Genomic DNA, 22,395 nt, shown 5'->3' with positions numbered 1-22,395 from the left:
TGGTGTGTTGGATATTCTTCCAAACTCTTTTTCTTGGGGGGGGGGGTCTTGGCATCGCCAGTTTTTCTTCTATGAAATGGCTATTTTGTGCAGCCCATAGCAGGTTCTTAGATTTCCAAATGTGCTCCCAAGCCCGAAAAGATTTAAGTTGTCATTGCAATGTTCAATAATGGATTAACTTCAAAACTATTCCACCTCTGTCTTTCCTCCTTGGCTCTTACATGACGGATTAATTTGAGGGATTTTTACTTAGTGTGGGTTTAGTATTTGACATAAGCTTCTAGTTGCTCTGTTGAATTCTGACACAACCGTAATGTTAGAAATCAACATCTGTAAAACACAGAACAGGAATTTTCTCCCACAAGAGGCAGTGATGGCCACCAACTTGGATGGCTTTAAAAAAGGGTTAGACAAATTCATGGAGGATAAGGCTATCAGTGGCTACTAGTCCTGATGGCTGTGCTCTGCCTTCAGAAGCAGTCTGCTTCTGAATAAAGTTTCTGAAAACTGCAGAAGGGGAGAGTGCTCTTTGCACTCAGGTTCTTCTTGTGGGCTTCCCACAGGCATCTGGTTGGCCACTGTGTGAGCAGGATGTTTGACTAGATGGGCCATTGGCCTGATCCAGCAGGCTCTTTGTATGTTCTAAGGCGCACATGTGCATGATAATGACGTAGTCAGTACAGCAGTCATTGCCAATCTATGGAGCAATGGAATATTTGCATGCTGTGAGAAACTGATTTTCCAATGCACTCACCCGCAGAGGAGGCTGCCCACATGATTTACTGCTATGGCTTTCCCTCCTTTAAATCAGTCCCATCAGAGGGCAAGCAATTCCGCTAAAACTGTGTACAGAATTTGGATCATTCAGTCACTCCAGCTATAGAGGTGCAACAGAATTATCTACCCTGAAAAGAGGTTGCTTATTGCATCTCTATATGACTTGCTGCTCTGGGCTTCCCTGCTTCGATTGATGAAACAGTGACAAACTGTCAGGGTCCAGCAGGGTCCAAGGCAAATTGAAGCTAGTTTTAGAGTCAAGTTCCAGAGCACACACACAAGAATTCAAAGAGCCAGAGGCAGATGGCATGTTCTAAGATGGACCGTAAAACGCAAATTCAGGTTTCAGAACAAGCAGTGCAAGCAAGGGCCTGTTTATCTTAGAATTGTAGAATTGAAAGTGTTTTTGGTGGTCATCTAGTCCAACCTCTTGCTCAATCAGAGCTTGGAAGATTACTTTTAAAAAGTAATAAATTACAGTTACAATTACTTGGCCCAAAAAGTAGTAATTACCGTTACAATTACAGTTGCTCTGAAAGTAACTGATTACTTTACTTTTTCTCAAAAGTAATCACTACAATTACATTTCAGTTACTTTTTAAAAAAAACTCCTACAAGGTGCTGGCCTTGGCTGCTGCACATCTAAGAAGCCTAAAACAATATTAAAAATAAACACACACACACAGGGGGTAGTAGAATAAAAAATTTTATCCTTAAGATTAACATAATGGCATAACAGAATCTCACATCCCCCCAAGCAATGAAGATACCCCAACTCTTGAAATCAGATTTTACACTTGAAATGCTTTTATAATATGTTTCTGTTATGTCTCAAAAGAACAAGATGCTCAAAGAGCATGTCAGACAAGGAATGTCTTTTTACAGTCATTACGTTGCCACCAGTACTGAACAGGCGTTCTGCTGCGGCGCTTGAAGGCATGCCTGTGTTGTGCTGCAAAAAACACCGCAGCACACGTGGAAAGCCATGGAGTGATGACACTTCCCTGCTGGGAGACCTCAGGTACCTCACCAGTTCCTCCTCAGCAGTGTCCACTGCTGACTTCTTGCCCTGGGGCAGAAAGTTAAAGAAGTCATCTTCTAAGTCATCTCCTTCCTGGTCTTTATCTGAAGACTGATCACTGTCCTCATTAAGTACACCCATCTTTATTTCAGCTTTCAACAAGGCTTCCATTGTGTATCTAAGAAAGAGAGAGGATATGTTAACACATATATGTTAGGAAACCATCATCTGCTCTTCATTTCCTGATGCTTGTCATGTCCCCTGGTTCAGGGTCCAGCCCGAGCTTGTGGATGATGACATGGAAGGTAGGAAGGTGACCAAGTCACCACACTCATGGGGCAGCACAGCAGACCCTTAAGGATTACCTGCAGCAACCCAAGGTTGTGATGAGGAGCCCCAGGAAGAAAAGGCCCAGCCCCTGCCTACCACCTTAAGCTCTCTGATGCCTCCCTTGAGACATTTCCCTTGGAGTAATCCACCCAAAGGGCTTCCCTAATGTTCTTACTTGTTGGTATGGGTGGTGGCCTGACACGATTCCAGCCGATCTAGTTTGAAGCGAGGGTGTACGCAGGCTGCCAGAAGAAGCAGATCCCTGCCAGATCCCCACCTCTCAAGGGTTGTCTGCTGCTGCTTCAGCATTTTGGGAGGAGGGGTGTCATGCATTGGTTCAGGAAGGCCACGTCTCCTTGCCTTTATTGCTTCTTCAATTGCTCTCAGCTTCTCAGGGTGTGCCCTCTGAGGAAGAAGAACAAAGCATGAATCCAAGAAAAAAATGGAAGAGGAACTTCACAATTTAAACATAAATAGACAATGGACACTCTTTGAGGACCAGCATGACAAAGGCTTACCTCAAAATGTTTCTTCACATTGGATGAGGAGGAAACAGCTGATCTCAGATTTTTGATCCTTGGAAGGCAGTAATTGCATCGTACAACAACATTTTCCCCACTCTGGCTCACAAATGTACAAGCTTTCTGAAAGCCAAACCATGGTACTTGCTGTTCTGCAGATGTGGCTGTGGGCAACTGGCACTGCTTCATGCCCTCCTCCTCCTCGTGCACAGGGCCTCCTTTCTGAACCTCACTTTCTAGTTTTGCCTCCTCAGGATCAACAAGCTGTGACTCAAGTGGCCGCACTAACTGACTGCTGCTCTCAGCAGCAAAACCTGCAACAGGCGTCTCTGTAATAAACAAGAGATAATGCTCCTATGTGGGTGAACTTCAGCTGTGATGTGCCCCCATCTCTTCCCCATGCTGCAAGATGCCCCAGTCAGAGTGGAAGTAAGCAGGTCGATAGCACAATTAAAAGAGATCCTATTTGCATCATTTTTGCTCACTAAATAACCCTGCCTGGGCCAGTCTAACCTACTATCTCACAGGGTTGTTGTGAGAACAAAATGAGACTAGGGTTCAAATCCCCACATAGCCATGAAGCTCACTGAGTGACCTTGGGCCAGTCACTGCCTCTCAGCCTCATGAAAACCCTATTCATAGGGTCACCATAAGTTGGAATCAACTTGAAGGCGGTACATATATTTTTTATTTCGAATATGATGATTATGATAATAAATATGCAGCATTTCAAATTAATTCTGTATGAGAAGCATTCCATGCCAAGCTTGGAAAACCAAGGATGAGGTATAAAATGTAGACAAAAATACTTTTGACAAAATGCCGTTTATCTTTTATATATATGAGCCTGGGTAGGGAACATTTAATCTAGCCTACTTGCTTTCAACAAGAAGGGTTAAGTGCCTTCAGGCTAGGGCAGTCACCAGAAGGCCACAGCAGAGACAAAGGAGCCTAGTGTTGTGGAGATGTTAGATGGGAGCTTTGGGGAGTAAATATGGAGGCTCCTGAAGGCTGCAATTCTAAACACACTTACTAAGGGATTAAGCCCCATAGAACTCAACAGGACTGACTTCTAAGTAGATATAGTTTGGACTGTGCTGTTGGTAAACCTTGACTAGGGTTCTTCTGCAAAGACATCCATATCCAAGCAGGGTTGGCAACCCCCTGCCTGCAATACCCTGCCCTTATCTTTTAATGTGGCTGCTCCAAATGTTTTTACAGATTTGACCCTTTACTTCAGAAAGAGGTCTGAAAAATGAGTAAGAGTAAGAAGTATCTTTTAAAATTGTTCTTTTCAATTCACTCTTGAATGAACATCATACCTAGGGCAGATCCACACCATTCCTTTAAAGCACATTCAACACCCATTTGAAGCACATGAATCCCACCACAGAATCATGGGAACTGCAGTTTGTTAAGAGTGGTGAGAACTATAACTGTGAGGGGGAAATGACACTTCCCAGAATTCTTTAGGGGAAGTCATGCGCTTTAAATGCGAGTTGGATGTGCTTTACACATATTGTGTGAATCCGCTTAATAAATTTTGCCTGCATGTAAATTGTTTTAATTAATTTTTCAAAATGAAAATAAGCTATAAAGTGTAGTGGGTGACCATGGGCTACTCACCATTTCTCAGCCTATCTGCCCCTCAGGATGAAAACAATGGAGAACCATGACTACCCCAAGGCATACTTAAAATGTAAAGGAAGTATTGTACAACCATAGTATGCAATTGGATACTTATAGGGACACAGCATGACAAAACTGGGTGGAAGTAAAAGATCTACACTTAGGAAAAAGAAACCAAATGCACAGTTATAAGATGGGGGATACTTGGCTCAGCAGTACGACATGCAAGAAGGATCTTGGAATTGTTGTTGATCACAAGCTGAATATGAGCCAACAGTGTGATGTGGCTGCAAAAAAGGCAAATGCTATATCAGGCTGCATTAACAGAAGTATAGTTTCCAAATCATGTGAAGTATTAGTTCCCCTCTATTCAGCACTGGTTAGGCCTCATCTTGAGTGCTGTGTCCAGTTCTGGTCTCTGCACTTCAAGAAGGATGCAGACAAACTGGAACAGGTTCAAAAGAGGGCAACAAGGATGATCAGGGGACTGGAAACAACGCCCTATGAGGAGAGACTGAAGGAACTGGGCATATTTAACCTGGAGAAGAGAAGACTGAGGGGAGATATGATAGCACTCTTCAAGTACTTGAAAGGTTGCCACACAGAGGAGGGCCGGGATCTCTTCTCAATGATCCCAGAGTGCAGGACACAGAATAATGGGCTCTAGTTGCAAGAAGCCAGATTTCGACTGGACATCAGGAAAAGCTTCCTAACTGTTAGAGCCATACAACAATGGAACTAATTACTAGAGAGGTAGTGGGATCTCCGACACTGGAGGCATTCAAGAGGCAGCTGGAGAGCCATCTGTCGGGAATGCTTTGATTTGGATTCCTGCATTGAGCAGGGGGTTGGACTTGATGGCCTTATAGGCCCCTTCCAACTCTACTATTCTATGATTCTATGAAAATATTTATATAAGCATGACTATCAAATATGTTTATTTATATAACCTGTAAAGATATTTATAGTGCAATCCTATGTTAGTTTACTCAGAAGCAAGTCCCAATGTATTCAATGGGGCTTACTCAACCAGGGAAAACTGCAGCCTCAAGTGATAAGGAACTTGTTCTTTTAACAAGTCCTTTAAGTTGAGAGCTTATCCCAGTCTGCATCTGTGTTGAAATTGCTTTTTAATATGTTTTTAAACTTTTTCTTAAAAAAAATGTTTTTAAAGCTTTTAAAAATGTTTTTAAAGATGTTTTGTTTTAATATATTTTAAAGTCTGTTTTTATGATTTTTAAAGTGTTTTTAGTGCTTTTGTTTCCTGCCCTGGGCTCCTACTGGGAGGAAGGGTGGGATATAAATAAAATAATAAAAATAAATAAACTTCATTCATTTTTTAAAAAAATGAGTATTAGTTTCCTACATAATAAAAACTGTGATAAACCCTGCCTAATTTCTTTAAAAATAGGGTTGGAGGGAGAGAGATTTACAACACAAACACAAGTCTGCACTTTACTCACAATCATGAAAGGGCGGGGTTGCAGCCAGAGCTTTGAAAAGTTACTTTAAACTACAACTCCCATCAGCCCCAGCCAGCATGGCCACTGGATTGGGCTGATGGGAGTTGTAGCTAGAGCATGATCTGTTTAAAAAAAAGTTGTGCGGGGGGGTTTACGTTTTGGTGTATATCTCGGGAATTAGACCACCTAGAAACTTAATTTTTTTTTAAAATTGAAGCGGAGAGTCCAGAGAGTAAGGGGTGGTAGCCAGAGAGCCGGAGCCCCCCCCAAAACCAGAGACTCCAGCCGAAAACACACACACCGGGGCACACACACACACAAATCATCGTCACTCACCTCCACAGCTCTTCGCCATTCTGCTGCAGCCTTCTCCTCCGTTGTTGTCCTTGGCCTGGCTTTTTCCTCCGGCGTCCATTTTTTCCTCTCAGAGTCAGACGCTAGCAGGCTCCCCCTGCCTATTCATCTCTTCCCTCGTGCCTCCTAACACATCACGAGGGAAGAGACAGTCTGCGCAGAGGTCCAATCAGTGTGAGGCACATGTCTTGTGTTAACCAATCACAGCCAGGAGCTGACTTCCCCTTGTTCCCGCCCCCAAGTAACGTCCAACCTAACGTGGAAACGTTAAAGTTGAAGCTGAAAAGTAGGGAAATTACTATTCGTTCCGTTACTTGCCAAATGTAATGGAATTACCCACTCGTTATTTAAAATTGTAACGAATTAAAAGTAACTCGTTAAAAATAATGACTTACTTCCAAGCTCTGTGCTCAATGCAGGATCTGCCTCAATGCAGGGTTGCAACTGCAGCATCACTGACTGAAGGCCATCCAACCTGCAGTTAAATGTCTCCAGCCAAGGGGAGTCTGCTACCTCTGTCCTGTTCCATTGCCAAACAACTTTTACCATGAGAAAGTTTCTCCTAATGCTTAGCCAGATTTGCTTCCCTGCAATTTTCACCCATATGCTTCTAATCCTGCTCTCTACAGTGGTTAGCAAAGTCACTTAAATCATGTAGATGGTGTCCAGAGAGAAAAATCCTGATAACACTTTCCTAAGCAAAATGAAAAAACAAAATAACTATAACAGTATATTGAGGAGAAAGAAACAGAGAGGTATTTGTCTTTCCGATCAGGCCGTGTACATGACAGGGAGAAATTCAACCAAATGTATAGAGGAAAACGCCCTCAGAACTACACAGCCAATCAGAGCATGTGCTACCTCAGTGAACATCGTGCCACCCTGCCTGGTTACTAAGCAACATTTCCGCCTGTCCCCTTCTTGGCTTAATTGACTTTAACATGAACAGAATTAACCCTTCCGTTACAAACTGAGTGATCCTTGCTGTTGCAATTCCAACAGCAGTAAAAGAGAGCACGTCTGCCTCTTCTGTATGGCAGCCCTTCAGATATTTAAGACTGCTGTCATGCAGCCCGCCCCCCATTTTTCTCTTCTTCAGGCTAAACGTATCCAGTCCTTTCAACTGTTCCGCAGAGTAGTTTAGCATCATGTCTCACAAAGAAGTTGCTCAGAGTGAAGAACTAAGCCTGGAGCAATAATGAGATCGAGAGCCAGCCACAATCCTATAGGTTCCTCAGGTCTGGCTGGGATAATGAAACGGTAGTACCACCTCTGCTCATTATAGGGGTGGTGCTGCTGTGCTGGAAGTTTCCCTGTTCTGAGAGTGGCCCTGACGGTGCCAGGAGTAAGGCACCCGAGCTCCACTACCAGAGTTCCTACCTTGAGATCCCTGGCGCTCTACACTCACACACAGACGCACATCATGGTTAACATTAAGCATGCGTAAGGCCATCTTAACGCATACACTTTATGCGAATAGCAATCTTCTGGCACCTTAACAAGTAACAAATGCATTATGGCATTTGTCTTTCAACTACAGTCCCGTTCATCATCACGTATCAGGAGACTATAGTCCACAAAAGCTTATACCATAATAAATATGTTAGTCTTCAAGATGCTTTGTACGTTCTTCTGCAGCAGGATATTATAAAAATCAAGCCCTTTGGGCTATGGGGCAGGGTGTTTCCAATTTTAACATGTAAATTCAGAAGGATAGTGTGCCTCAGGTCTTAGACATCTGGAGGACGCTGGTGAAGACCAGTAGTGGCTAACGTGTGGCTAGGGGTGGAAGGATCGTCCCATGTTGGTTCTCTGGCTCTCATTTTTCCAGACTGTTCACCACATTTCTGCAGCAATCTGTAATTTAAAAAAAACAACAACCAGGAAAATCGTTCAACATTTTAGTGCAAATTTCTCCTAATAAACACATTTTTGTTTGCTTTTTTGACTAGCGTACACATTTTTGCAAGCAATCTATCCTAATGTGATTGATTTTTGAATGTTACTTTCACTAATATAGTCATTTTCATGTGCCTCTCCCTCTAATATACGCATTTTTGTAAGCACGGTTTGGTTGGCAAACTGCATCGCAAACTTCATGTATGTATTTATTTTTTAGATTTCTGTCCCACCCTTCCTCCCGGTAGGAGCTCAGGGTGGCAAACAAAAGCACTTAAAAATACTCTACAACATCATAAAAACAGACTTTAAAATGTATTGCAACAAATGTAAGTGTGATTTTTGAAGGATGGCTGTGTTTTGATTCTCATATTGTTTTTGGAAAGTGCCAATTTGATAGATTTGGATTTAAATGTGAACTGGATCGCATTTCTCCCCCATCCCTCCCTATGGTCTCTCAGCTGAAGTTGAGCTTCAGCTCCCATTGGCCATGTTGGTTGGGACTGCTTGAATAGAGCAGGTGAACAGTCAGAGATGGCAAGGAGGAGGAGCAGGGCCAAGAGGCCCAAGGGGTCAGCAGAGCTCTGCCTGTAGAGGTGTGGACAGCGGCAGGAACCCAGCGGTACTCACCCCTGGTTATGGATGGGAGAGAAATTTGATTCAGTTAGCATTATTTATTTAGTTATTATTTTATTTATATCCTGCCCTTCCTCCCAGCAGGAGCCCATTTAAAGTTGAACTAACCTAATCCACGCTTTCTGAAACAGCACGCAAACCAAAACACAACCATCCTTTGAAATTTCCACTTCTCCAAATTTTGCAAGGCAGTTCTGCAGCTAAGTGATGTAATTGCATATACTAGGGTAAAGTGTGCATAAACATGCATGTGCTGGTGAAAAGAATATACAAAAATGCATGATAGGCAAAATTGCTTTGCAAAAAATGTGTATATTAACCAAAATTGCATACAAAAATGTGTATAGTAGGAGAAATTTGTACTAAAATGCTGCTGAATTTTCAGTATAATTTTTTTTAAAAATCCATTATGTGGAAATGTAGATAACCGAACTGAAGATTGGAAAAATGAGAGACAGAGAAACTAAATCAGACAGATTCACCCATCCCTACTCCTGATTTAGCCCTCCCCATTTCACTGGGCATAAGGACACAAGATCCTGCTGGATCAGGCCAAAGGGCCACCTAATCCAGCATCCTATTCTCACAGTGGCCAGCCAGATGCCTGTGAAGGTCATGAGCAGGACCTGAGAGCTGTAGCGCTCTCCCCACTTGTGATTCCCAGCAACTGCTATCCAGAGGCATATTACCTCCAAAGGTAGAGGTAGAACACAATCATCATGGGTAGCCTGTTCCTTCCTGAATTTCTCTAATCCTCTTTTAATGCCATCCAAAATGAGTGGCCACCACAACATCATGTGGGAGCCAGTTCCAGAGTTTAGCTGTGAGCTATGTGAAGAAACTTTCTTTCGTCTGTCCTGAATCCTCCCACATTCAGCTGGGTGACCCTGTTGGGTTCTAGTATTATGAGAGAAGGAGCAAAATGTCTTTCAGTCCACATTCCCCACGCTATGCAGAGTTTTATTCACTGTTGCTATCTCCTCTCTTACTCACCTTTTCTCTAATCTAACTTGTAACCTTGCCTCAGGAGGGGAGCTGCTCCCGTCCCCTGATCATTTTTGGTTGTAAGCGTGCATGGCACATGTTCATAGATTTGTCAGGAAGCTGCATTGGATGGAGGTCCCTGATACTTCTGGCAAACTCTGGCTTACGTCTGCAGAATGTGTGGAATGGCCCTGAATTAGGTACACAAAGTCATCATACAAAAAAGATCTCGACAGAGACATTTTTAATTTTTTCTCTATCCTGTAGATTTTTATAGGCAGCAGTTCTTTTCCTTGCTTACCAGTTTTCTAGAAATGACACCTATTCTTAAAACAGCCATCACGTATTTCTGCTTCATTTTGAAAATGAGCTCTTTATGTTCACTGTGCCTTTAAATCTCGTGTTAAGGAAATGGGTGGGCTGTCTTTGAGATCTCCCATTTCTTGACCTTTAAAGCTCTCCGTAGGAACAGAAAACACTGGCACAGTAATAAAAGGAATGTTGTTTAGCAGAGTATAATTGTCAGTTGGAAAAGCGGAGTACATTGTAGGGAAAAAAGGACTGATGGAGCCTTTTGAAGATTAAAAGGACGGAGCCATTTCAAAGGTACATGTTGTAAACAAATGCAACAGTAGCTTCGTACTTACAGTAAGTTAAGTTTTGAAAATTGAGCACCTACATTACAATGCAGAGTGTAATTTCTGTGCTTTTCTTAGTCTTCATGCCTCTTGCAGCTTGGACACTGAATACAAACGAAGAGAGCTTTTATGTTTTGCTCCAATCATTTTCACCTATGATGGGAAGGAAGTTTTGTAATTGAAAGAACACTATGCAGTGTACCTAGGGCTAAACTCCAAAGAATGTTTTTGTGGCTTATTTCCACCTCCCACTGCTTCTACTTAAAAAAAGTTAGACATTTTCAGGCAAATCTGAGATGGTTGCGTCTTCTGATCATTTTTTAAAAAAAAATATACGGACCTTGGGGGAAGAGGGTAGGGGAGGTAGATCAACAAAATGAGAGCAGTGAGCTTTCAGCTTTATCTTTAATCTCATGGACACTTATCTGCAAGGAAGTGCATTTGAATTAATGCTACTTACTAATGAGTAAACATCCTCAGAATTGCATTATTAGGTTCCAATCCAGAGAAAATTGCAGTGCAGTCCTAAGGATGTTTATTCAGAAGGTCGTCCTATTAAATTCAGTGAAGCTTATTCCCTAGTAAATGTGTTTTACGTTTTCAGCCTTAGCTGCACTTCTGTCCTATCTGAAATAAAAAAGACTGATTCTGTTTGTTTTGTTTTGTTTAAAAAATGCTTATAGTCCAATCTGAGTTTTCTGTTTTAGATAGTCTTCAGGAAGGAAAGAGAAAGAAGGACACAGGGTGACATATATCAGCAATCAACAATAAAGATCATGCTTTTAGTTACATAAAGCTAAATGTTTAGTTTCATAAGCTTCATTAAATGAAGTGGGGGTTACTACTGAGAAAATACGCATAGGATTCCACAGTTAGGCTCCAGTCCAGAGAAAATGAGACACACTTTAGTCCTATTGTCCTATTTTGTCCTATTTTGTCATATTTGTCCTATTGGTTCTGTCCAGGAAACCACTTGTCAAGATCAAAAAGCACAAGTGGTTGCCTGGATAAAAACTAGCAAAGTGGGGGTGGGCAGCCAGCTGGGCCAGGGAGGTGATTAATGCCTCCTTGTGAGAGGGGGGTAGTCCCTGCCTGTTGAAAGAAGGCAGAGGAAAACCTTTCCTGGATTCAGAAAATCTAAGTAGCCATCGACCAGTTGCTAATCTCCCCTTTTGGGACAAGGTTCTTCAGCATGTGGTTGCAGATCAGATGCAGGTTCTCTTGGATGAAACCAATTTTCTAGATCCATTTCAAATGAGGTTTTGGTCCAGTTTCAGCACAGAAACTGTATTGGTTACCCTGTATGATGATGCATGAGAGACAGGAGAAATGTATCCCTGTTAATTCTCCTTGAGCTCTCAGCAGCTTTTGATACCATTGACCATGGTATTCTCCTGGAACGTTTGTCTGAGTTGGGAGTGGGCAGTATTGCTTGGCAGTAGTTCCAGTCCTACTTGGATGGTCATCTTCAGAGTTTGATGCTTGGGAAAGGTTGTTCAGCCCAGTGGAACCTTCCATGTGGGGTTCTGCAGGATTCGATCTTATCCCCCATGCTATTTAACATCTACATGAAACTGCTGAGTGGGGTCATCTGGAGCTTAGGAGTTTGTTGTCAGCAATATGCTGATGACACTCAGCTCTACTTCACCTTTACTTCTGCAGGTGTCGCAATGGATGTGCTAAATCATTGTTTTGCCTCGGTAATGGACTGGATGAGAGCCAATAAACTGAACCTTAATCCACATAAGACTGAGGCACAGTTAGTGGGTGGTTCCCTAGATCAGATGGATGGGATATGGCCTGTCCTGGATGAGGTCACACTCCCTCTGAAGGAACAAGTACATAGCTTGAGGGTACTCCTTGATCCATTAGTATTAGAGGCTCCTGCTGGGAGGAAGGGCGGGATATAAATCAAATAATAAATAAATAAATAAAATTAATTAGTATTACTTGAGGCTCAAATGTCCACGGTGGCCTGGATTGCCTTCCATCAGCTTTGGCTGGTTGCCCAGCTGCGCCCCTCTCTGGACAGGGGTAGCCTAACGTCTGTTGTCTACACTCTGGTAACCTCTAGGTTAGACTATTGCAATGCATTATAGATGGGGCTGCCTTTAAAAATGGTTCAGAAACTGCAGCTGGTGCAAAATTCAGCAGCTAGATTGTTGACTGGGGTACGTTGGTCTCAACATATAGTTCCAATTCTGGCACTATTGTGCTGGCTACCAGTTAGTTTCCAGGCTCAATTCAGAGTGCTGGTTTTGACTTATAAAGCCTTATGTATCTCAGGATCCCAATATCTCAAGGACTACCTCTCCCCATATGAACCAACCCAGATCCTGTGATCATAATCAGAAGTCCTTCTTTGTGTGCCCCCTCCATGGGAGGTTCAGAGGGTGGCAACACAAGAGAAGGCCTTTTCAGTGGTGGCCCCCTGCTGTGAAATGCTGTCCCCAGGGAGGTGTGCCTGGTGCCATCTTCATCCATCTTTAGGCACCAGGCAAAGACCTTCCTCCACATCCATGGCCTTTGTTAACATTTTTTAGTGGGGCGGGATTTTTGTATACCTGCCCTTTATACATATTGATTGTGTTTGTTTTAATTTGCTTTCTCATTGTCACAGGTGTTTTTTAGATTTTATGGATTATATTGTTTTTAGTTGGTTATGTAAGTCGCTTTGGATCACCTGGTGAGAAAAGCGACAATAATAATAACAGAAGTTATCGAGACTCATGGCTTAAGCTATACATTACATAATGCTCCATCATTCTTAACTCTGAGCAGATGAAAGATGGGTGGAGAGAGGCTGCATAACTGTTTTCTCTTTGGTGGGTTTTCAGTCCAAAAATCACCCTCATCAAGCTGCTTTCTCACCAGTGGGATGGGGAGAAGACATGTGATTCCCTTATGTCCCTTCCAATCCCCCAAATCGGTGAAAAAGCAGCTTGGGGAAAGTGATTTTGAGCTGTAAATGAACTGGACTGAAAAAAGGGTTAAGCAGCTCTCCTCCTAGTGACCTTCCCACACTCTGGCTCACATAAAGCTGTGGAGAAAAGAATCTCTGGACGAGGCATAACATGTTGTTTGTGCAAATTGATTTCAGTGGAACTGATTTATTTTGCTTTGTTGGAACTTTAGCATACATTATGGGCACAATTAAGCACATGCTTGTTCCCACTGAAATTAGTGGGATTGATTGTGTGGGTCTCAGGGGGTCTTAGACTCCTTACCTTTTTGGGAGGAAGGTCCCAGCAGGGTCCCAATGCCTCCAGCATCCTATGAGCCAATGAGCATGAAAGTGGAGTATGTTTAGACACAGAGAAGAGTCTTCTAACTTGCTTGCTTCCTTGTGGTTTCCTGCTGATGGGAGCCAATGAGAGTGAAAAGGATTCCTATCGTTCCAACTTAAAAAAGCCAAGTTGTAGAGAGTGACAATTCTGTAATTGCAGAAGAGGAGACAGTGAATCCTGATGACAGCATCCCATCTACATCATCAAGCAGTTTGGTAGCAGCAGGAGCTCACATGTAGAAACTGAATTCAGTAATTCAAACAATATCTCTGATAGTGAAATGGACAGTCAAATGGTGACAGTGACAGACAAGCTGATTGTTCTGTAATCTTAGAAAGGGGTATGGCTGCGACTCATGAAAGGACCCTGCACTTCTGAAATTGCCACTACACTACTGGCCATAAATTATATTTCATACCACAAAGTACAGCACATATTTATTGGTCAGTGGGATAAATGGTTCCTGATAGGAGAAGATAGAAGGACTGTTTGTAGGAAAATAATCACTAATTATTTAAATATCACCTTTAAATCCTCTGGCAATAATAGTTTTCACATGGGAACATAGGAAGTCAAGAGCATTAGTCCATCTAGCTCAGTATTGTCTGCACTGACTGGCAGCATCTCTCTGGGGTTTCTGGGAAGGAACTCTCCCAGCCTTCTTGGAGATGCCAGGGATTGACCCTGGGACCTTCTGCATGCAGAGCAGATGCTCTGCCACGGAGCTACGGCTCTTTCCCGGTAAATGCTGTCTATTTGTAGAATTAATCAGCGGAATGGTTGTATTACAGACATTCTCTCTGAATATGTATGCACATATCACTCTCTGTGTATATTTGCACACGTGCCGAGGTTAATGTGAGTTGACTGGCAACTGCACATGATTGCCAGCAATTGCGCACACGTGTGAATGCATGGAGAATGTGCACAAATTGATAGCATATATAGGGGATTTTGCACATTGGCCAGTGAGTATGCTGGGTTTCTTTGAGTGCTGCGCAGAAATCGGTCCTCCAGCTTCTTGAAAGTTTTCTTTCCATGCAGAAGAGGCTTCCCTCTTTCTACCTTATCTTTTGGGCTCTTGAGAATTTTGGTGGGTGGTGAATTTACCTTATCATTACAAGATGGCCAGGAGCGGTGTATGTGTTTTTATTTGCAGTAAACATTTCTCCAGCACTCTGCAGCATCCTGGCTGTCTATGCTTCTTGATCTGAAAAAGCCCCATAGGAGGAGCTGCCTCGGGATGTCTTCCCCTGGGCTTTAATTGAAGCTGATGAGTGCAGACTGTGAGGCGTCCTTCCCTGGCTCTCCCTGTCAGGTTCCTACCTGCTCGTGGTTACTGCCTGTCTCTAGGCACCACCAGGGACTCCACCAGTCCGGACCGCTCTCTCTTATGATTTCTCTCCCCGCTCTAGCACAGATCTCAACAGATCCCCCTGCTAGGCAACCACCAGTAACGTCCCAATACTAGTATTCCTAGAGACTCTGAATACTGGTATTGTTATTCTCTTCACCGCTGCCACCATTTGTTACAGTTCCCCTTCAGCCTTGGTCATTACCTTACCCTCCCTTCTGGTCTGTGAAACCCCAGCCAAGGATCAGGCCATTGGTAAACCAAATTAAGTATTTATTACAGATAACAAAGCTAACAAGATTAACAAGATTTCTTCTTAAGGCACATAAGCATATGGTTTTACTCAATACTAATCCGAACTCCACCTCCCTCCTGGCAAACAACTCTCTAAACCCCACCAAACAATCCACTCTTTCTCTTCTCCCCCCCAGATTCCACAATTCACCACCTCACATTCACCCAGATTTACCTGTCATCCTTTCATTTATACTGTCAGCCATTTTAAACATTCAGCCAATCATCAAGCATTCTATTGCCCATTCACTCCCCCTCCTCTTTCACTACTTACCATGTATACTCTAAACAACCAGCACTTACCATATATACATTAATATATAGGAACATCACACAGACCACCAGTGAGACGATTTGTATAATGAAAGAAAGGACAATCACAAACACCCCTTGGCCATCTCAAAAGCTCTGCCGGCAAGGATTTCACTGAAATTCTCTCTCCTCTTTGATAATTTTTGAATGCAATTTCTTTTTCTCGTTAATTGATGGGGAATGGTTAAAAAATATTAAGGAGAAAATTTTGGCACAGCACTAGTATGTTTAGCTTGGAGAAGAAAAGAAGACGGCTAAGTAATACCCTTGAAAGATAAATTGGGCTCCTTTGAGGAGGACGAGAGCCAACTGTGGACTCCTCCTGAAATGGTGTAGACAAGAGTAAACTGGCCTTCTTTTGGGGGGAGGGGGACAAAAAATCTCAGTTTTTTAAATTGTTAACTTATAAACATAATCTTTACAAAACATTACAATCAATTATTAGTTTTCCAAAGTGCAAACAAAGCACATAATATATGTATTTACAAGGAGATATTTTTTGCATTCTCCAGATGGAGACAGACTGATAGCATGTAGTGAACTCAAATACTGTTTTAACATATGCTTAAAACAGTATAAAGCAATAATTTGCTTCTGGCAAAAAACGTGTTTTTTTTTTTACAATATTCAATAAATACATTCCATCTTATTGAAAAGCTATTAAGCTTTTGTTTTTGTTCTCTGAATCTGAAATAATGTGACTAATTAGCCATAGCAGCAAATTCCCATAATTTTTCCACCTATTCTTTAAAAATCTCAGAAATGTTGTCAGGAAAAAAGTCTCCAGAACTCCTGGAAAGGAAATAATACAACATTAAGACAGCGTATAATGCATTGTTTCCCAAGCCTTTTTCCCCACTGACCACTTGAAAACTGTTGATGGTTTTGCTGGACACTTTATTGTTGTTAATTGTTATTAGCTTGTTGTAGCAATTGTAAAATGCGGTGCTAGATGCTGTATGATGCTGTAAATTGTGTTTATTGATTCTTTTGTTTTCTATATATAGTATTTGATCGTATTCCATAGAATTCAGATTGTAATACAATAAAATAGAAGGTTAGAAATATAAGAAGCAATACAAATACAATTCAGAATCAATATGAATATTTAATGTGTGTATGCTGTGGACCACCTAAATGAAGCTCATGGACTACTGGTGGTCTGCGGGCCACAGTATGGGAACCCCTGTAATAATGTTATTCTGTCACTCTTACCTACTCCTTTACATGTATATCCTCTGCTCTTTAGAATTGTTCATTTCACAAACATGTCTGCTACCTTTAAGGGTTGGGATGGTTTTTTCCCCTGTATTTTCCTGTATTTTTTGTACTTCCATATATCTAAAAGGCTTAATAAAAAATTTAAAATGAAAGAAAGAAAGATGCCTTCTGAGAAAATTCAGAGGTTTAGATAGTATATTAGGATGAATTAAAAACTGTCAAGCCCTGGGACAGATCTCCCAAAGCTAAACATGGTATCGTTGTGTTTGCTTTTTCTGTAGCTATGGGTTAACCAAGAAGATGGTGTTGAGGAAGGGACGAGCGAAGTACAGAATGGACACTTGGATCCAAATGCTGCCGACTGCCTTTGTCTCGGGAGGACCCTCCAGAACCGAGACCAGATGAGAGCCAATGTCATTAATGAAATCATGAGCACGGAGCGCCACTATATCAAACATCTGAAAGACATTTGTGAGGTATATGTAGTTAATTAATATACCACTTCATGCCAAAATAAGTTTCTAAGTAGTTGACAAGCATAAAAAGCAATTACATAAGCATTAAAATATGCACAATAAAACAATCCCATTAAAACATGAAAATGCAAAGATCCATAATTAAAACATACAATAAAACAATCCCATTAAAACAACACAGTGGTTAAAACAAGAGACTCAGGTTGAGAGATCAAGAAAATGCCTGTGTAACCAGCGCATCTACAAAAGTCAGAGGAATGGCAATATAGAAGGGGCTTCTTGTATTTCAGCAGGGAGTGCGTTCCCTAACACTGGTACCACCGGTGAAACAGCCCGCCTCTGTGTCACCATAAGCCAACAGTCATTCGGTCGTGGCAAGACTAACCAGGTTCCATTGTTACTATGTAAAACAGCTTTACAAAAGAAAACCTAATTCTCACAAACAGAAGATGAGGATGTCAACCTTTGTCTGGACTGTACCACTTCAGGCTGCAGGTGAGGGAACGATAGCATGATATAATCATTCCTCTGTCGTTGTTGTTTTTAAAAAATACATATATCAATAATCCCTGCAAAGGGAGAATAAATGTGGAAGGCAGAAGGGTTCAGGCCTCGTCTTCTCTCTGACGTGCAAGTTTCTATTTGTGGAGATTTAATTTATTTTTGAGCAGTGGTTCATATGACGGCTAATTTAAAATTTAAGAAACTTCCTTCTAGCCCCTGCAGAGTCTATGCCATGAAGCTTCTAATGTCAGACTCTGGAGGGCTCCCTTACTTTGTTGGAGACAAGTTCTGTTTCTGCTTAGAAGCAAAAACCCACTCCATAGTAAAGGGAACCTCCATATCAGGGCTGTTGCACAGTGTTAGCCCATTTGATTGCCATGCAGAAGGCCCCAGCATCTCCATGGCTGGGAAACACCTTCGTCTGAAACCCTGAAGAGCTGCTACCGGTCAGTGGAGACACTACTGAGCTAGATAAACTAATGGCCTGATTTGATACAAGCAGCTTCCTGTGTTCTTATTTAAATCAGCCCTTTATTCGGAACCTGGGATCTTGATCTGTTTTTAGGGGAAGGGCTGCAGCTCAGTGGTAGAGCGCATGCTTTGCATGCAAAATAGGGACAGGAAACAATTTGATTCAGTTCACATTTAAAGCCAAAATTTATCAAGCTCGCACTTTCCGAAACAATATGAGAACTGAAACGCAGCCATCTTTTGAAATTCGCATTTAACTGAATTTTGTGATGCAATTCTTGAACCAAGCAATGTTTAAAACACTGCATATATTAGAGAAAAGTGTGCACAAAAAGAATATATGAGTGAAAATAACATGCAAAAATAAATTATATTAGGATAACTTGCTTGCAAAAATGTGTACATTAGTCAAAACTGCATACAAAAATGTATTTATTAGGAGAAATTTGCACTAGAATACTGAAGAGTTTTCATGGTGGTTTTTTTAATTAAAAAATCACAAATTGCTGCAGAAATGTGAAGAACCTAATTTGGTATTAGAAAAATGAGAAACACAAGGAACCAAAATGGACAGATCCTTCCGTCTCTAATGCAAAAGGTCCCAGGCCGAATCCTCAGCATCTGGGAGAGAACCCTCTTTGAAACCCTGGAGATCTGTAGATGTGATGTAAGGCAGTTTATTATGTTCCCATCCCATTCTTGAACTGCAGCGACTTTCAGTGTGACTCACAAACATGTAAAAGAGCCACAAAACCTTCAATGAAATAGCAGAATAGCATAAAAAGAAAGCCACTCACATTCAGCTTAAATAAACCACATATCTAAAAAAAAAGAGACGATATAGAACGCCCAAGCAATTAAAAGATTTTTTTTTTCTCCACACATTTGGGAGATTTGCATGTAGAAGGTCCCAAGTTTGTTTGTTTGTTTATAAAAGCATTTAAATACTGCTGTCTTGCCAAACATCAGGGCATTGTACATCAACATAAAAACTTTTAAAAGCAATACAAAACAATCATGAAAATGACTAGCTCCTCAAGAGACATTTTAAACAGCTGCATAGGTCTGTCGGCACAACAATTTCTTCAGGAGACTCCTGAAAGTCAAAAGTGAGGTTCAGTCAGTATAAGGCCCCTTCGTAGGCTCTGTTCCTTTTATGTCTGGGGGAGCTGTGTGGTTTTAATGTAGAAGCAGGCCCCTTTAATTTTGTGCAATAGCCTTTTCAATCAGAAAGATCATTCTGCATTGCAGAAGAATAGCACCTTCAGTGTTTGCCCTTCACCACCCAACCACCCCCAATCTTCCCCTGTTTTCCTGCTGGTGAAAGGAGGGAGCCTGAACATGCCCGGTACTCTAAAGTGGATCTCTTGGCTTGAATTTTTAGCAAGGATGATGGTTCTGTTAGAATTGCTCCCACTTACCCAGCCCACAATTAAACTCACTGTGTCAAGGCAGACAATATTGCTAGGCCTTGTACTCTGCTCTTTATTACCCCAAATGGAATTGAATGAGAAATCTTGCCAGGAGGTGAGAGTCCCAACAGATCTTTCAGATGTCTTTTTAAACCAGAGAGGACTGCAGTGAACATTCCCATTTGCCACACGATGGCCCAGCCACCTCTTTCAGGAAGGAAGAGGGGAAAAAAAACTCATTTTGAGCAAATTAAGTGCACAAAACCAGAGCAACATCATGGCTGCCCCAGAGATAGAGAGCTGGAAGAGACAGCTTAATTACTCAATAGGCTGCATCTAAATTGCTCGACTCTTCTCTGGTTCAGCTAAATCCAAGGAAGCTGGAATGAGCTTGCCTTTCACAGTTGCCGGTGAGACAAGAAAAGAGGCGTCTTTTGCCTTATGGCAGGGATGGAGAGCCTCAGGCTTTGGGGCAGTTGTAGCCCTCCAAGCCTCTCTACCTAGCAGTGGCAGCTGCCAGATGTTTTGGACTACAGTTCTCATAATCCCTTGTTAGCTGGGGCTGATGGAAGTCGTAGTCCAAAACTCTAGAGCAGCCTTTCCCAACCTTTGGGTCCCCAGATGTTGTTGGACTACAGCTCCCATCAGCCCCAGGAAGCATGGCCAATGGTCAGGAATGATGGGAGTTGTAGTCCAGCAACATCTGGGGACCCAAAGGTTGGGAAAGGCTGATCTAGAGGGTACCAGGGTTGGTGAAGGCAAATCACAGCCATCTTTTCATTTCAGCATTCATACCAAATCATAGTTAAGCTTTCTTAACTGAAGGTTTCCCATGATATCTAAAATGAGCAGGGGCAACCCAAGACATTTTGCTGCTTGAGATAGACAAGATAGTGCCCCCTCCTTTCCATCTGCACACATTAACTAGACTGGCCAATGAGTCTTACTTCAAGTCTGTTGACAGGACAGCATCATCCACTGTGTTTTCTGATGGCAGCACCCTAATTTAAGAGGTGCAGGGCAGGCTAAATGGTTAGGGATAGGATCCACTTGTTTGTGTCTGTTCAATTGCATTCTGTCAAACTGGCACTGGTTTCATTCCTCTATTTTCTGCTTTTACCATTCTAGTAAAGTCAATTTCATGTTAGCAAGGCAAAGATGCATGCTGGTCAGTTTCACAGCAAAGATGGTCAATTTCATGTTAGCCAAACAACCAGTAGTCTGGTCAGTTTCATGTTAGCCAAACAAAGAGTAGGCTAGTCAGTTTCATGTTAGCCAAGCAAAGGCTAGGCTGATCAGTTTCATGCTGGCAAAAATCCAGGGTCAGGAAAAGCCGCAGAAAGCATGCAGCATTCAGGACTGGTCCACAAAGATAGTGAACGTGTGAACAATTGGGAAGTCTGGTTCCAAGTTTGATTTTCAAAAATTCTCACCCACACACAGTTTTCTCCTCCTGCATCTCTGCTATCCATTTACCCACCCCTTTCTCCGAGGATCTTCTGCCTAAAACAACTACCTCACTCTACCTAATAGTAGGGCCAGCCCTTAAACTGAGACCCAGCACACTTAAACAATTTGTGTAGAAACAATCCTAGTGTACAAAGGTAAAATTAGCATGGCTGCTTCTGGCCATGCCCATCACTGGCATGTGGCCCCCTTAAAATTACCTAGAAAGGAATGCAGCCTTCAGACTGAAAAAAGTTTTTTTGTCCCTCCTTGTCCTGCTGGTTGTAGTATTGGACTAGGAGCAGGGAGATCTATTTTCAAATCCCCACTCAACTATGAACCGCATTGGGGGACCTCTTAGTCACTCTCCCTTAGCCTAGCTACCTCACAAGGTTGTTGTGAAGAGAAAATGGTGGGGAGGAAGAAGAACTATGCATGCTGCCATAAACTCTTTGGGGAAAAGGCACATAAATATAATAATATGAATATGTAGGTTTTTGGTTTGGATGCTGGACCTTGATTGCCACCCTTTCCATTGGGCTATAAAAACTGTTCCACTAGACTCATGCAACTACAAAATGGAAAAGCTACATGCCAAGTAGGAAAAGGCTTGCTTCTGTATCCCCTCTTTAGTACCAGAGAGAATACAGAGGGCCATTGGCCCATTTAGCTCAGTATTTATTGTCTACAGGAAGGGGTTAGCCAGTGTGGTACCTCTGCCTATTCCTACCTTCCCTGACCGTGGCCCATGCTGACTGGGGCTGATGGGAGTTGGAATCCAAGAACACCTAAATAAACACCATGTTGGCTACCTTTGGCCTGCACTAATTGACAAAGGTTCCCTGGGGTTTTAGATGGGAATCTTTGTCAGTCCTACCTGGAGATATCATGGATTGAACCTGGGACCTTGTGTGTACAAAGCGTCTGATCTACCAGCAAGCTATGACCTGCTCAAAATTATAAAGCCAGCAGGAAAAAGCCAAGGGAATGCAGACTTTCCTAGTGTTGTTGCTGCTGAAAAAGTGCAATGGAGCTTTGAGCATTTCTATGTGTTGGTAAGAGTCCTGTGGCATCATTATTCACCCGAGTCCTCTTTTCTCTGTTTTCTTACAGGGTTACCTAAAGCAATGTCGGAAAAGAAGAGACATGTTCAGTGATGAACAGTTGAAGATCATATTTGGCAACATTGAGGACATCTATAGGTTTCAAATGGGATTTGTCAGGGACTTGGAGAAGCAGTACAACAATGAGGATCCCCATCTCAGTGAAATCGGGCCGTGTTTCCTGGAACATGTAAGTGTTTGGGAGAGGAAATGATTTCAAAGGGAGAAGCAGATGTCATCTTTGTTATTTTTGCAAAGCAGGC

At 42.2% G+C, this 22,395-nt stretch overlaps 1 protein-coding gene across 4 annotated transcripts in view; it reads left to right on the top strand.

The window, feature by feature from the left end:
• ARHGEF9 (Cdc42 guanine nucleotide exchange factor 9) overlaps positions 1–22,395 on the top strand; it is a 290,941-nt gene that overhangs the window by 201,518 nt on the left and 67,028 nt on the right. For 2 of the 4 annotated variants that reach the window (XM_061598283.1, XM_061598284.1), the window contains exons 6-7: positions 17,002–17,196; positions 22,143–22,322. In XM_061598283.1, coding sequence (XP_061454267.1) covers positions 17,002–17,196; positions 22,143–22,322 — 375 coding nt within the window. Of the gene's footprint in view, positions 1–10,053; positions 10,263–17,001; positions 17,197–22,142; positions 22,323–22,395 lie in introns of those variants that run through there. The other 2 variants (XM_061598285.1, XM_061598286.1) reach the window with 2 other exon arrangements.

The sequence above is a fragment of the Rhineura floridana genome, chromosome 16 (assembly GCF_030035675.1).
Source record: "Rhineura floridana isolate rRhiFlo1 chromosome 16, rRhiFlo1.hap2, whole genome shotgun sequence".
Classification (NCBI taxonomy): Eukaryota; Metazoa; Chordata; class Lepidosauria; order Squamata; family Rhineuridae; genus Rhineura; species Rhineura floridana.
Note: the sequence above shows the minus strand (reverse complement) of the source record. Positions and strands in the feature narration are given on the sequence as shown.